This window comes from Benincasa hispida, chromosome 8 (assembly GCF_027475165.1).
Source record: "Benincasa hispida cultivar pf3 chromosome 8, pf3_genome.v1.1, whole genome shotgun sequence".
Taxonomy (NCBI): Eukaryota; Viridiplantae; Streptophyta; class Magnoliopsida; order Cucurbitales; family Cucurbitaceae; genus Benincasa; species Benincasa hispida.
In genome coordinates this window covers 32979232-32994622 of record NC_143485.1, presented here as the reverse complement: position 1 = coordinate 32994622, position 15391 = coordinate 32979232, and the positions used below count along the sequence as shown (strand labels likewise).

The window sequence follows — 15391 nt, the reverse complement described above, 5'->3', positions numbered from 1 at the left end:
ATAACAATAAGTACAAATTTTTTTATGTACAAGAAAAAGATATTAGAATACAACCTGATATTCAGTTGATATCCACAACTTTGAAAGATATTCTGCATCTTCTCTTGTAATTCCTGGTAGAATATTTACTAAAGCTTCTGCAACTGTATCATATTTTTACAACTATTTTTTCTTTAGACCGTCTCTCCAATTATTATAAGATCGGTGAATTTGAAGCAATACTAAAGCCTCATGACCTTCAACTTTAAATCATTCCTGCAAAAAAAAATTGTAGTTGTAATCTAATTATGTAGGAAGTAAATTAAAGGAAAAAAATTATTATTTTTTCACATACCAATTTAAGCTCAAATAGTTTTCTTTTTGTTATTGTATCAATATCTCTCCAACTTTTTACTTGTAAAGGAGTAAAGTTGACTTGTGTAGGTAAGATAGTGCATTGGCGGTTAAAGATATCAACATTATCTCCAACGGGCCATTTCTTCCTCCATGATACTTCAAATCTAATCCCATGAGGTAGTTTAACTAGTTTGAGATTACATGTGGGACCACGTACTTTTCTTACTCTAAAATAAGATTCTAATGTAAAAAGAAAGAAAAGAAAGTAAGTTACTGACAAATCAAAAATAAATAATATATATTATAAAAATATGTTACCTCTATTAAGAAATTTTTCATGACTAGTAGTTGATCTAATTTCTCCCGTAAACGATGATAAAGTTTCTAAATCAACTTTAGATTTTTTTGAAGATTGATGATCTTCAACTATTTGGTTAGATGTAGATGCAATCGTAGTATTCTCGTGACTATCTATACTATTATTGTTGTTGAATCTGCTTCTTACTTTTTTCATCCTTTACATAAATAATGAATTTGTTGGAAAAAAAACAAGTTAGATAAATAACATAATAAAAATTGAGTATTAATTTAAGAAATAAGAGATCATATATTATAAAGTTAAGAAGAGAATACCTAACATAAACGATAGACAAAAAAATTAAGAATTAAATTGCTCTATTTACGTCTTCTTTGTCATCTTCTTCTTAATAATCTTCATCTATGATCAAAGGGATATTGTAATAATCTCTTGGATCAACTTTCAACACAAAATACCAAACCGGATTTCTTCTGTCTTCAAGGTAAAAAAACTTGTTCAGATTGGCATGCTAATACAAATGGCTCATTTGTAGCCAATGTGTACATTATATACACACTAGTTAGTCCATGATCATCAATTCTAATTCCTTTACCAAGATCGTTGATATGCCACCATTTGCATTTAAACAAAACGACCTTGTTTCTACCCATATATTGCAATTCAATAATATCATGCAATACACCAAAGTACTCTTGATCATCAGTTCCTCTCACTACTATTCCACTATTTTGTGTTTTTCTTAAATCATCACCATCCTTGATACAAAATCTGATTCCATTAACAATGTACTCTTTGTAGCATGTTACTTCTTGTGATGGACCTCGAGATAAATCTAATAACTGTTTGTCAACTTTGTTGCTTCCATCGATATGTAATTTAGTAACCTACATAGAAAATAGTATCAAATTTTAAAATGAATAGAAATTGTATAGATGAATAAATATCATAACTATTGTCTTTTCTCACTTACATGATCTTCAAACCATTCTACAAACTCTTTATCATGCTTTTTTTGTGCGTTTTTAGGGTCAAGATGTTGTAATTCTTGTATGTACTCACTAAAAAATTAAAAAGTTACTTTAGACTCTATTTAAAAATATTTTAAAAAATCATCAATAAGAAAACTTTTACATACCTAATATATGGGAGGACATCATCACAGTTCTTTAAAGTATAGAGATCAACTTGTCTCCACTCTTGTATCGTTAGTCTTCTTGTTTGTTTGACTGGTCTCATAGGACGACCAATTGATTTAAAGATAGATATTCCTTCATAAGGATTATGATCATTATCTTCATTTCTTCTCTTTTGGTTGAACTTAGTTTCTATGGTGTGAAAATATCTAGTACAGAACATTACACATTCATTGTTGATATAACCTTTTACAATAGATACTTCAGGATGAGCTCGATTGCGTACATAAGCTTTTAACTTACTTAAATACCTTTCAAATGGGTACATCCACTTGTACTGAACTGGTCCAACAACTCTAACCTTATTTGGTACATGGATTAATAAATGCACCATTATATCAAAGAACGACGGAGGAAACATCATTTCAATTTTACACAGAAGTTTTGCTATTTCAACTTCAAGAAGATTTATATCGTCCACTTTAACCACTTTCAAGCACGAGATCTTAAAAAAATTGCTCAATTTAATCAATACATCTCGAACATCCTTTCTCATCAACCCCTGAAGTGCATATGGAAGAAAATATTCCATAATAATATGATAGTCATGACTTTTAAGACCAAATAATTTTCTCCCTTTTAGATCGACACACCTTCCAACAGTAGAAGAGAATCCATCTGGAACTTTTAATTTCTTCAAATACTCACAAAATGCATTTCTTTCATCTGATAACAATGTACAACATGAAGCTGATAAGATAATTTGTTTTCTTATTGTATTGGATGCAATTCCTTTCTTATATCCATTTCTTCAAGATCAAGACGAGGCTTCAAATTATCTTTAGTTCTCCTTTTAATATTCAATAATGTACTGATTATATTTTCACAAACATTTTTTTCAATATGCATGACATCTAAATTATGTCGCAGTAATAAAGTACTCCAATAAGGTAGCTCAAAGAATATGCTTTTCTTTAGCTAATCTTTAGAACGTTTTTTCTTTTTCATACTATTGCCAAATACATGTTCTCCAAATTGGTTCACTTTTTCAAGTATATCACTTCCAGACAAATTCTTAGGAGGTAGATTTTCTTCAATAAACCGATCAAACAACTCTCGTTGTAGTCTCCATTCATGTTCTATGGGTAAGAAATGACGATGACCCATGTAGTACATTTTTCCACTATTTTTTAAATAAATTGACCGAGTATCAAAATTACATGAAGGACAAGCTAAAGTACCTCTTGTATTCCAACCAGATAAATTTCCATATGCTGGAAAATCATTAACTATCCATAATAATGCAGCACGCATGTTAAAATTTTGTTTTACTGAAGCATCATAAGTTTCATTTCATCAATTAACGGTTGTAAAAAGATGTCAATACCATTACCAGGGCCTTTAGGTCCAGGAATGAGTAATGATAGAAATAAGGCTTTTTCATACACATCCATGGTGTCAAATTATATGGGACAAGAATGACAGGCCAGCTATAAGATAGACTCATATTTCCAAATGGATTAAATCCATCATTAGCCAATCCAAGTCGAACATTTCGAGGATCTGAAGCAAACAAACTATATGATTCATCAAGTGTTTTCTAAGCAATAGTGTCAGCAGGATGCCTAAGAACTCCATCTACTCGTCCATTCAAATGCCAAGTCATACTTGATACAGTCTTTCTTGACATGTATAATCTTTTTAATCTTGGAGTTAAGGAAAATATCGCAAAACTGGAATCTTCTTCTTTTTATTTATTTCATTTGGCTTCCACCTAGATTCTCCACAAACTAAACATCCATCAGCTTTCGCATTTTTCTTCCAATATAGTTGGCAATTATTAGAGCATGCACGTATCTTCGAGTAATGAAGTCCTAAATCTTGAAGGATTTTCCTTGTCTCATAGTAATTATTAGGTAGATCAGTACCTTTTAGAAATGCATCTTTTAATAACTCAAGTAGTAAAGTAAATGATTTATTACTCCAACTTCCAAAAGACTTTAGATGAAACAACTTCATAATGAAAGACAACTTAGAATAGTTTTTTACACCTAGGATAAAACTCTTTTTCTGCATCATTCAACAATCTATAAAACTGAGAAGCATTCTCATTAGGTTCTTCATCATAACCATTCTTATTTGATTCTCCTTTACCAATCCAGTTATCCGTGTTAAAAGCACCAAAATGATCCTCTAGTATTTCAAAAACATCTTCATCATCAGTGTCATTATTATTTTCTCCTACTTCATAAGTAAAACTTTCTTCAATATGCATTGTCCATCTAGTGTAACTTGGAACTATTCCAAACATTAACATGTTTGCTTCAACATCATCTCGAGTCTTAAGTACTACATTATTGCATCTTTTACATGGACAAGATATTTGACTAGTCGTTGCATGCATAAATACAAAATCCAAAAAACTTCTATCTCTATTTCTATATTCTTACAATACTCGATTTCCAATTTGCATCCAACTTCTATCAATATTATACACTTCCTTCTAAAAAGTGTGAGATTACCTAAACCAAATTAGTAATTTAAGCTAATTTACAATTCAAAAAATAAAAGCGAGAAAATGACAATAAAAGAAAAGTAAATAATGTATTTAAAAGTAGTTTAAAGATCATCATAATACAAATAGAGAATCATTCATTCTATTCTCTTTTTTTACACTTTGGGTTGATGTTGGCAAAAGAGTGTTCTCTGCATTATACACTTTTATGCACTTCAAAATATGAAATAGTAAGAGAATAAAAATAGGGAAGATGGAGATTCAAGAAGTATTTTTACCTCAAAAAAGCATCCATATTTGGCTAGATATTACTTTAAACTAATTATTACATCTAATAACATTAAATTATTACTTTAAACTAATTTACAATTCAAATAATAAAGGGAGAGAATGACAATAAAAGAAAAGTAAATGATGTATTTAAAAGTAGTTTAAATAATATAAGTATTCATCATGATTTTTCATTGTGTTTTTAGTTTAAAAAATTCAGAAACCTGCTTGTTTAAAGGTATGTGCTGAACGGTCCACAAGTTGGTATTGTTTCACACAAGTCATTGTTTGAGATATCCTTGAAACAAATGAGACACAATCCATCATAAACTAATCACATGACATGGCACAAAACTTCAACCAGGGATGTATATCACCAAAATGAACTAATACACAACGGTGAAATTATACAAAGACTTACACAAGTTTAAGACTTGTAATTCTAGTAAGTTCTTTAGAGATTGGTCCATTTAATCGGTTATCATTAAGCCGTCTGCAAAACAGAATAAGAGTTCAGACAAAAGATTGTGAAAAGAAAGGGTCACAAGAGAAAGAATTCATTCAGATTTTACTTACATCAAGAAACAAAAAAAATGATAGGCATTGGTTTCACAATCCTAACATGTCACACCCCGCCCCATCATTTAGTTCCTGCATCTATCGCTTAACTCCAGCGGCCCATCGTGTAGCTCAATCGTTTAGTAAACGATCTCGCTCTCAATGATCTCATGTATAGCCTATCATTTAGTAAACGATGGAGGTAAACGATGGGCCGCTGGAGTTTAGCGTTGACGCCTTATCGTCTAACGCATCCGCCTATCGCTTAATGTCATCACCCAGCGCCTACGTCTATCACCCAATGCCCATCGCTTAGTATTCCGCCTATCATGTAGCGCATCTGCTCATCGTTTAGCGCAACATGGCTATCGTCTAGCACCCACGCTCATCGCGTAACGCCATCGTATAGTGTATCACTTAGCGCCTGCGCATCGTTTAATGTTTAACGCTATCGTCTAGTGCTATCGTCTAGCGCTATCATCCAGCTTCTACGCTTTTCGTCCAGCTTCTACGCTTATCATCCAACTTCTACGCTTATCGTCTAGCGCTTTTACTGATCGTGCAGTACTTTACCTATCATATAGCCCAATCGTCTAGTGTGTCACTCCTCATCATTTAACGTCGCGCGCATCTTCACGATCGTCTAGCCCCTCGCTTAGTTCCGCACATTGCTAAACAATCGCCTACCTCATTGTTTAGCTCCCCGCATTGCTACACGATCGTCCAGCGCCCACCTACACGATCACCTACCTCATCGTGTAGCGCCATTCACTTACTAGACGATCGTTTATCTCATCGTGTAACTCTGCTCATTTGTTACACGATCGTCTACCCAGTGCCTTGCACTCAACATTTCTCTTTCTCTGCTCTTGCTTACACATACCCGACGTATGAGCAACTTTTGGCAATGCCTCTTGCCAATACTTTGGCCAATCATGCGTCCAACATTACAAATGCATGGTTGCCTTCTCATCTTATGGTTTCCTTCTCACCTCACAACCTTACAAACGCATGCATCCAACATTACTTTCTTCAACATTCTGATCTATACAATCATAAAAGCATACGTCTACTGAAATAAAAATCTCCATTACAGTTCACAGAGGAAATATCACAAAAGAACATTCTGGTAAATATTTGTATTTGATAATATAAACCTTTCATATACTAGATGCGATTTAGACAGATTTTATGTGACATGAATAAAACTAATAATGGTTGATAATGTAAGAGATGCAAACACACCAAAACTTCATCAGCATCACCACATAAACCAGAACATGTGAAATCCAACTTACCAAAATAGAATGTCCAATCAAACGGTTGATCTTAAATGAGAGTGTCCACCATCATCTTCTAGCTCAAGAATCACATCCCATACAACCTTCAGATAGATAAATATATAACAATCAAGCCAACTCCTAGTTTTTTGTACCAAATAAGTCCTTAACATTAAAAAATCTCAATGTGTAAAACAAGCTACTATGAGCGGAGCTACTTGCGAACCTATGAGCGAAGCTACTTGCGAACCTAAGAGCAGAGATCGGAGCTTGAGCCTCAAAGTGTTGGAATGGCGAAGATCAGAGCTTTTATTAGACGGAGCTTCTTGTGAACCTAAGAGCGGAGATCGGAGCTTGAGCCTGAAAGTGATGGAATTGTGGAGCTTTTATTAGACAGAGCTACTTGCGAACCCAAGAGCGGAGATCGGAGCTTGAGCCTGAAAGTGATGGAATGGCTCGGCGGAGCCGAACGTAACGAAGCTTAGTAGCGAAACGAACAACGCGAAGATTCAAGGAAAAGGCGGAACAAACAGAACAGAGAAGATGGCAGAGGAGACGACGGAGGAGATGATGGAGGAGATAATGAGAAGACAGTGGAGGAGACGATGGAGGAGACGATGGAGGAGACGTATATATTTTTAAAAGGGTTTATGCACAATTGATATATTTTTAAAAATGTTTGTAAACATGGATTGTGGTAATTTCAATATTATCTTTGGCATCAAAGAAAGATAAAAGTCGTTTCTAAAAGAACAATGTTTTGGTTTTGTCCACTGACACATAGAAAAAGAAAATATATTCCTTACAAAAATTATTTAATTTTGTTGGTTTTTTTAGTCTAAATACTTGTAAATTTTGGCTATTTAATTTGGGGTTTTAGATTTATTCAAAATTATTTTGAACTCATGAAATTAATATTTATTTCAGTTTTTTGAGTAAAAATTGTATTTTTTTTAAATATATAATAAGAATAATAAAGAGTATCAAATATCTTACCTCTAACACTAGAACACATGCTTCAAAAATAGATTTTCAACGTATATATTTTTTAAACGTATATATTAATATCCTTTGATAAATATATATCTCTTTCAAAGATATCTAATATAATCTTCGATAAACGTATATATTTTTCAAAGGTTTTTTAAAGACTTTCGATAAAGGGTAATACATTTTTCAAATGATTTCAATATGCTTTGATAAATGTATATCTTTTTCAAAGGTTTTCCTAACACTTCGATAAATATATTTTTTTTTTCAAAGGTTTCTATTAACCTTCGATAAAAGTACATATTTCTCGAAAGTTTTTTAAGACCCTCGATAAAGGGTAATACATTTTTCAAAGGATTTTGATAACCTTTGATAAATGTACATCTTTTTCAAAGGTTTTCCTAACACCTTTGATAAATATATTTTTTTTTCAAAGGTGTCTATTAACCTTCGATAAAAATACACATTTCTCTAAGGTTTTTTATTGACTTTCGAGAAAGGGTAATACATTTTTCAAAGGATTTTCATATCCTTTGATAAATGTATATCTTTTTCAAAGGTTTTCCTAATACCTTCGATAAATATATATATTTTTTTCAAAGTTTTGTATTAACCTTTGATGAAAATACATATTTCTCAAAGGTTTTTTAAGGATCTTCAAAAAATGTACATCTTTTTCGAAGTTTTTTTTACAACCTCCAATAAAAAATGATCACAATAGGTCAGTTTTCTTGTAGTGAATAATAATAATAATAATATACTAATATAAGCTTATATAGCATTACAATGTCTCTCAAGGTGATCAATTGCAATTCTCCAACATCCCTCAATCTCTCAAGACGGTGCCTCTTTGAGTTCATCATCATTAAGTTGAATTTCAATTTTAAACTCCGTATTCATTTAGACTTCATGCATGGACTTTGATACCATATCAGATAAATACAAAGTTTCATCTCAAAATTAATTAACGATAAGAAAAATATCTCCCTCGATTTATAAACATTATAAGGTATCATCATAATTTCAATATGGGATCTCTTGAATTGCAGATCTTTTCGTGTATGTTACCCATTTGTTCAAACAAAGTTTTTTCACTGAGAAATTCTTTTTTTTTTTTTCTTTTGTGTGGTTCTTAATTAAGCTTCACAGTTGTATCATCATATGTCACTCAATAGTACTCAACTTCAGGTAGTGACATAGTTTAAATACTAAATTATGGTTAGTTAAACTATGCTCGGGGTCCACTATGGCATAGACTATTTTAATTATTTAAAAAAAAATCCACTCACAACAACCACTAATGGGGTTGTTGGAAAGTAAGGAGAGTTAAATTATCCATATTTTTTTATAGAAAAATGATGAACAATTTGACATATATCACAATACATGTGCAATAAAAAATTATTATAAGTTTTAAACTAAAAATAAAAAAGAAAATAAATAAACATTTATTCGAAGATAAGCAAAAGATTTTGCCATGGGATAATAAACAAATAAATAAACATTTCTTCGAAGACAAGCAAAATATTTTGCCATGTTTTGTATCCCATCCCACAGACAAAAGAAAGGAAAAAATATTAGAAAAGAGGAAAAAAAAATAACGTGTAGCCCCCATTTGGTAATGAACCCTTTGAGCAATAATGTTACACCTATGTCATTTCTCTTTTAGTAAAAAAAACAATTTAATTCTTAAATTTGAAGAAAAAAAAAAAGCCAGACGTATGATAAATTGTAATTCGATAACTAGTTGCACAAAGATAGGTACAATCTAAATATAATTACGACTTTTGTTAAAGAAATACTTGAATTTCTAGTTAAATTCCAAAAACAAAAATAAATTAAGTGGAAGTAGTGTTATAGGTTTAATTTCAAAAATCAAAAATCAAAATTCATGTGATTATATCGAGTGGGTCGCATCATTAATGTGTCAAGGACTCTAAGTGTAGCATTATTATAATTACTCCACTTCTCATGTCACACTCATCCAAAAACAAGAAATGCCACTAAAGTCTCTAAATAGTATACAATCAATGCTAGAAAGAAGAACAAAAAAAACACAATAAATATGAAGTTAATTTCCAATGCATAAACTAAAAGGAACACAAAAATCTTGTGTGTAATGAAGGTTTTTCCTTTAAACCCATTACTTACTTTTACCAACTTCATTATTGTATCTTCATTTTTAGTCCAATGGACAGCAGCTTCATCTTACAAACATGAAGATTTTCTTCAATGTCTCTCCATCTACTCTAGAGACATTCCAATATACACTCCAATCAATTCCTCTTATTCTTCCCTTTTGACATCCTATGCTCAAAACACTAGATTCTCAACACAACACAAAACCCTAAAACCCCTTGTCATCATCAAACCATCTCATATTTCCCACATTCAAGCCATTGTGATTTGCTCCAAAAGCCATGGCTTGCAAATCCGAATCCGAAGCGGAGGCCACGACACGGAGGGCCTTTCTTACATCTCCGACGTTCCGTTTATCGTCATCGACCTAATAAATCTTAAGTCCATTGAAGTTGACACGAAGAACAACACTGCATGGGTTCAGTCTGGTGCAACAATAGGTGAACTCTACTATAAGATCGCTGAGAAAAGTCGAACCCTAGCATTCCCAGCAGGCGTTTGCCCGACGGTGGGCATTGGAGGGCACTTTAGCGGCGGTGGATATGGGTGGTTGATGCGAAAATATGGTCTTGCTGCGGATAATGTTATGGATGCTTACTTGGTTGATGATGATGGGAGGGTTTTCGATAGGGAGACGATGGGGGAGGACTTGTTTTGGGCCATTCGAGGCGGCGGAGGAGGGAGCTTTGGGATCGTGGTAGGGTGGAAGGTGAAACTGGTTAGAGTTCCACCGATTGTGACAACTTGTAGGCTGGAAAAAAGCTTGGACAAAAATACAAAGAAGATTGTATATCAATGGCAGTATGTTGCTAACAAAATGGAGGACACTCTACTCATCGGCATCAATTTGACTGGTACTTGCTTTGATAACATTAAGAGTTACTTATATTTTAACCACCCCAATTTGGATTGAATTCATATTTGTGTGTAGCTTACTCCGATCACACAACACCATAAATGGTAAAATGTTTTCTTTTAAAGAAAAACAAAGTTTGACATGTGACAAACTGTAGCTAGATTATCAGGCTGGCTACACAAGATAGATATACCTTAGGATAGTCTTTTTCGTTGTTCATCTCTTTTGAACTAAATATTCGAAGTGTTGGTCAAATTTTAAAAACAAAATGCCACTATTTTTTTTTTATAGCTTTCAAAATATGGTTTAGATTTGTAAAACATGCATCTACATAAACACTAAAACAATAAAATTAAGAGATAGAAGTAGTATTTTTATATATTTATTTTTTGAAAAAAAAAATCTTCGTCGTTTGATAACAATTTCGAATAGTTTTTTAGTTTTAAAATTTTATAGGCTGGTTTGCTCTCAAATTCTCCACTATGATTCTCAATTATTTTTAAGAAAAGTTGGATTCCCTAGTAAAATTCTTAAAAAAAGTAATGAGTTTTTGACAATCGTTTTTTTTTCTATTTTCAAAATTTGACTTGCCTTTTTAAAACATGACAATACTAAAACAACATGATAATACTAAGTAAACAACGAAATATAGAAACTTGGGAATAAAAATAGTGTTTATAAGCTTAATTTAAACAAAATAAAAATTAAGGCCCTGTAGTTTTTGGTTTTTAAATATTAAACATATTTCTTCTCATTTTCTTATAATGGTTTGCATCTTTTTTTAATAAAAGAGTTAAATTCTTAACCAAATTCCAAAAACAATGTGTAACAAGTAGATAGAAAAAGGTAAGAGATTTAGGGATGAGAGAGATGTTTGTAAGCTTAATTTTAAAAAACTAAAAACAAAAAGCAAAATGGTTACCTAACAGGATCTAAAAAATGGTTATTAAAATAGGGTCTAAATTCTGGCCTAAATCGTTTTTAAATTGAACCTTAGTTCTACTTGACTATGCCAAGAAATCCAATACATTAATCTTTGACCGATCTTAATTTTATCAAATTAAGAGTTCAAATTTTAAATCTAAGTCTTGATGATAGGTGGGAATCCAACACAAGGAGTCAAAAGAAATCCAACAGCTTCATTCTTCTCTTTGTTTCTTGGAAAGACAAACAAGCTTATTACAATCATGAACACAACATTCCCTGAGTTAGGGTTGACAAAGTCTAATTGCAAAGAAACAAGTTGGATACAATCAACTCTCATTTCAGCAGGTTTTACAAATGGAGAAGCCTTAGAAGTTTTGCTAGCCAAACCTCCAATCAAAACCATAAGCTACAAAATCAAATCAGACTATGTGAAACAACCCATTTCCCAACAAGCATTAAAGGGAATATGGGAAAGATTAAAATCTCAAGTAACAGAAACATCACAACTTTTTTTGTTTCCTTATGGTGGGAAAATGAGCAAGATTTCTTCATCAAAGATTCCATTTTCACACAGAGCTGAATTTCTATACAAAATCTCATACACTGTTGGGTGGACAGAGCAAAGTATTGTTGCAAATGAAAGACATCTAAATTGGATACAAGAGCTTTATGACTATATGACTCCTTTTGTTTCGAATTCGCCGAGGGCTGCCTATATCAATTATAGAGATCTTGACATTGGAACAAATAATAAGTATGGTAACACGAGCTACAAGCAAGCAAGTATTTGGGGATTGAAGTATTTTGGGAACAATTTCAAAAGGCTTGTGCAGGTTAAAACTAAGGTCGATCCTTCAAATTTCTTTAAGCATGAGCAAAGCATACCTCCTCTCAGTTTGTCATAGGCTTCTTGATGTTGTTTTCATGTGTGTTTGTCCAATCCCAAACTTTGTTTGTATTGCAAAATAAGAGGTTGTGTCAGCTGACTTTGATATTTTTGTGTGATTATTAAATAAGATCCAAGAAAAATTTGTGATTTTCGAATCATCAATGACTTTTGGAATATGTAATGATTATGTAATTTACTAGATAACTATTTCCTAAGTTATTAACTAGGAATTAGTAAAAATAAATAAATAAATAATAAAATCTAATCCACCCCTTGTAAGGGGTATACAAGTTCACTTGGAAATGTTGTATTCCTATGATGGTAGAGGACTTCGATTTGAGAAGACATTAAGTGTTGGGATTGGTGTCCTAATTCTCCCGGAGTCTCGTTGTTTTGTAAAGATACACATTGTTCAATTAATAAAATAAGTGTTATTTAATTCTGGCATTTACTCATATCCAATAAACAAAGCTCCTTGGTTATCTTATGTAAACTTAAGCATGTATATGTGATATACAAGTGGATCATGCCTTAAGTGATAACCTAAATAGATCTATAGTATAAGAATTAAGGTGGGATATCTGATCCTTGTGACTCTACGGATACGACCCACTTTGTAGAGGTTTGCAAGTGTTGTAAACTACTACAGATAGTAGATCCTGACCATTCAGGTGGAGACGTGGTAGCGGGAGTGTCCTATACAAAGAGCTTGTATATGACCTAGACCACGAGATGACTAGACTCGGTATATCACGCCGTTGATACTAGAGATTTGCATCTCACCTAAACGACCATAGGTGACACGAAATCAATCCTGAGTGTTTTGGGAACTAGGAGTGTTCAAAAGACTCGGTAACCCGACCAACCCAGACTACCCAACCCAAACCGCAAGGGTTGGGCTGGGTTAGATTTTATTTTGGGTTGGGTTTGGTTAAAAAATTTTAAAAATATTAAATTCGGGTTGGGTCTTGAGTTACCCCATTCCATGGTCGGTTCGACCCGACCTGACCCAAATATATATATATATATATAATGAAATAAAATATAAAACCGGCAGATCGTATAGCATTACTCAACGATCATATAGCATTTGATAAGTGATCGTATAGCATTGGGTAGGCGATCGTATAGAATTGGATAGACGGTCGTATAGCATTTAGTTACTCAGCGATCGTCTAGCAGAGCTCAGCAATCGTGTAGCAGAGCTAATGTAGCCGAGCTCAGCGATTGTGTAGCATTTGGTAAGCGATCATATAGCATTTGGTAGGTGATCGTATAGCATTAGGTAGGCAATCGTATAGTATTTTGTTACACAGCGATCATGTAGCATTTGGTAAACGATCGTATAGCATTTGGTAAACGATCGTATAGCATTGGGTAGGCGATCGTATAGCATTAGGCAGGCTATTGTATTGCATTTTGTTACTTAGCGATCGTGTAGCAGAGCTCAGCGATCGTATAGCCGAGCTCAGCGATCGTGTAGCATTTGGTAAGCGATCGTATAACATTGGTAGGCGATCGTGTAGCATTTTCCATTTGGTAAGCGATCGTGTAGCATTTGGTAAGCGATCGTATAGTATTGGTAGGCGATCGTGTAGTATTTGCCATTTGGTAAGCGATCGTGTAACAGAACCGGTGTCCCAACCCAGCACAACCCGAAAATTTTGGATTGGGTTAGGTTGGGTTGGGTTGACCCTCCAAAAATGAACTAATAGGGTTCATTATTAGCCAACTCGAATTTTCGGGTTGGTCCACAAAATTCACACAACCCAGCCCAACCCGGACTATGTACACCCCTATTGGGAACTCCTGCCTTTGAGGGTGGTCTTTTGATTAGTATAGGTGAGAGTGGCCAAATTGTCAACTCAACATGCCTATCTTTTTGGGGACTTGTCTGATCTGGGAGCTGGGAACTCAATCCACAAGATGGAATTCACTCCTTTCCCGAAGCAGGGATAAGTAGAGAGATTGTTCCCTTAAACACTGATTCTGGGGCTTGAACATAGTGGCCACAGCTTCTCTTTGGAAGAGAAGACTCAATCATAGTAGGACTATGACTTATGTTCATTAGAGGGATTGGTGGTACTTAAGGAGACAGATGTAACTATAGGGGCATAACGATTATTGGCCCAGCTGTACTTACGAGCGATCAATGAAGGGTTGTCGCACTGCTCATTGGTTAAGATGGACACATAATATATCTGTAGTAAGGAGAGTTCAACTGTCAGTCTTTAGTGGAGTGCCGGCAATTAATGGATGGTGGATCCTGTGACTAAAGAGCTTAGTCAGTTATTAACGTACCGTTGGAGCTTAGAGCTACTAGGTCCATAAGGTCCTGTTGGTAGCTCAATGGATTCAATTGAGGATCAGTTCTTGGTGTTGATTTGAAATGTTCAAATTGACAAGACGTATTTTGGTTATACATGGTATAATCGGTATGATGTATGAGATACATTTAGTAGAGAATTGATGTAAATGAGATTTACATTAAATACCATGGAATAAAAAAGAACTATGGTTTCATGAGATGAAATATTAAAACTATAGATTATAAATATAGTATGATAAGTTGATTATCATTTATGTTTATAATAATATTAATTATTGGATAATTAATTCTTTTTCTTTAATAACCAAATTAGTGGGTGGTTATTGGATTCATGGTAACCGTGAGTTTAAAAGGAACTTGGTTTTCCTATTTTGAAAAAAGGTTGTTTCAAACGATTGAAAAAGTTTTTAGATTTCTCTCTTGACAGAAAAGGGATCTCACGGAGTCGTCAAGTAAATAAGGATTTATTAAATGATGGTTGGGCGAGCTAAATGATCATGCAATGACGAGCTAAATGATTGTGCAGTATTTACTAAACAATCGCATAGTTTTGCTAAATGATCACTTGCCCAAAGTAAATGATCATGTAGAGTCTATAGGCGACAGACCGAGCTAAACGATGAACTAAACGATCACATAGCTTTTGCTAGACGATCGCTTAGCTTTATCTAAACGATTGGACATTGATCTATACGATAGGTCTTTACCATCTCCCACTTGCCCAGTCGTATACACGATCGGTGTTTCCTCCTTCGTCTGCCTTTTACCAAGTCCGAACAGAACCCACCCTCTGGATTCTCACACCGAGAATACCAAGGTCGCCTTGTTGGTGGTGTCAGACTAAACTCGA

General features: G+C 33.6%; 1 protein-coding gene and 1 pseudogene across 1 annotated transcript; one reads left to right on the top strand and one right to left on the bottom strand.

The window, feature by feature from the left end:
- Window positions 1-1131: 1131 nt before the first annotated feature.
- LOC150034515 (uncharacterized) lies at window positions 1132-4063 on the bottom strand (annotated as a pseudogene).
- Window positions 4064-9348: 5285 nt separating this feature from the next.
- On the top strand, window positions 9349-12370 carry LOC120083470 (tetrahydroberberine oxidase-like). The gene is made up of 2 exons (XM_039039237.2): window positions 9349-10394; window positions 11495-12370. The coding sequence occupies exons 1-2, from the start codon at window positions 9521-9523 to the stop codon at window positions 12226-12228; spliced, it is 1608 nt and encodes a 535-aa protein (XP_038895165.2). The 5' UTR covers window positions 9349-9520; the 3' UTR covers window positions 12229-12370.
- The last annotated feature ends 3021 nt before the right edge of the window (window positions 12371-15391 follow it).

Coding starts and splice junctions, on each gene's coding strand:
- LOC120083470 (XM_039039237.2), top strand. CDS start 9,521: ATGAAGGTTTTTCCTTTAAACCCATTACTTACTTTTACCAACTTCATT. Junction 10,395..11,494: donor CATCGGCATCAATTTGACTG/GTACTTGCTTTG, acceptor TCTTGATGATAG/GTGGGAATCCAACACAAGGA.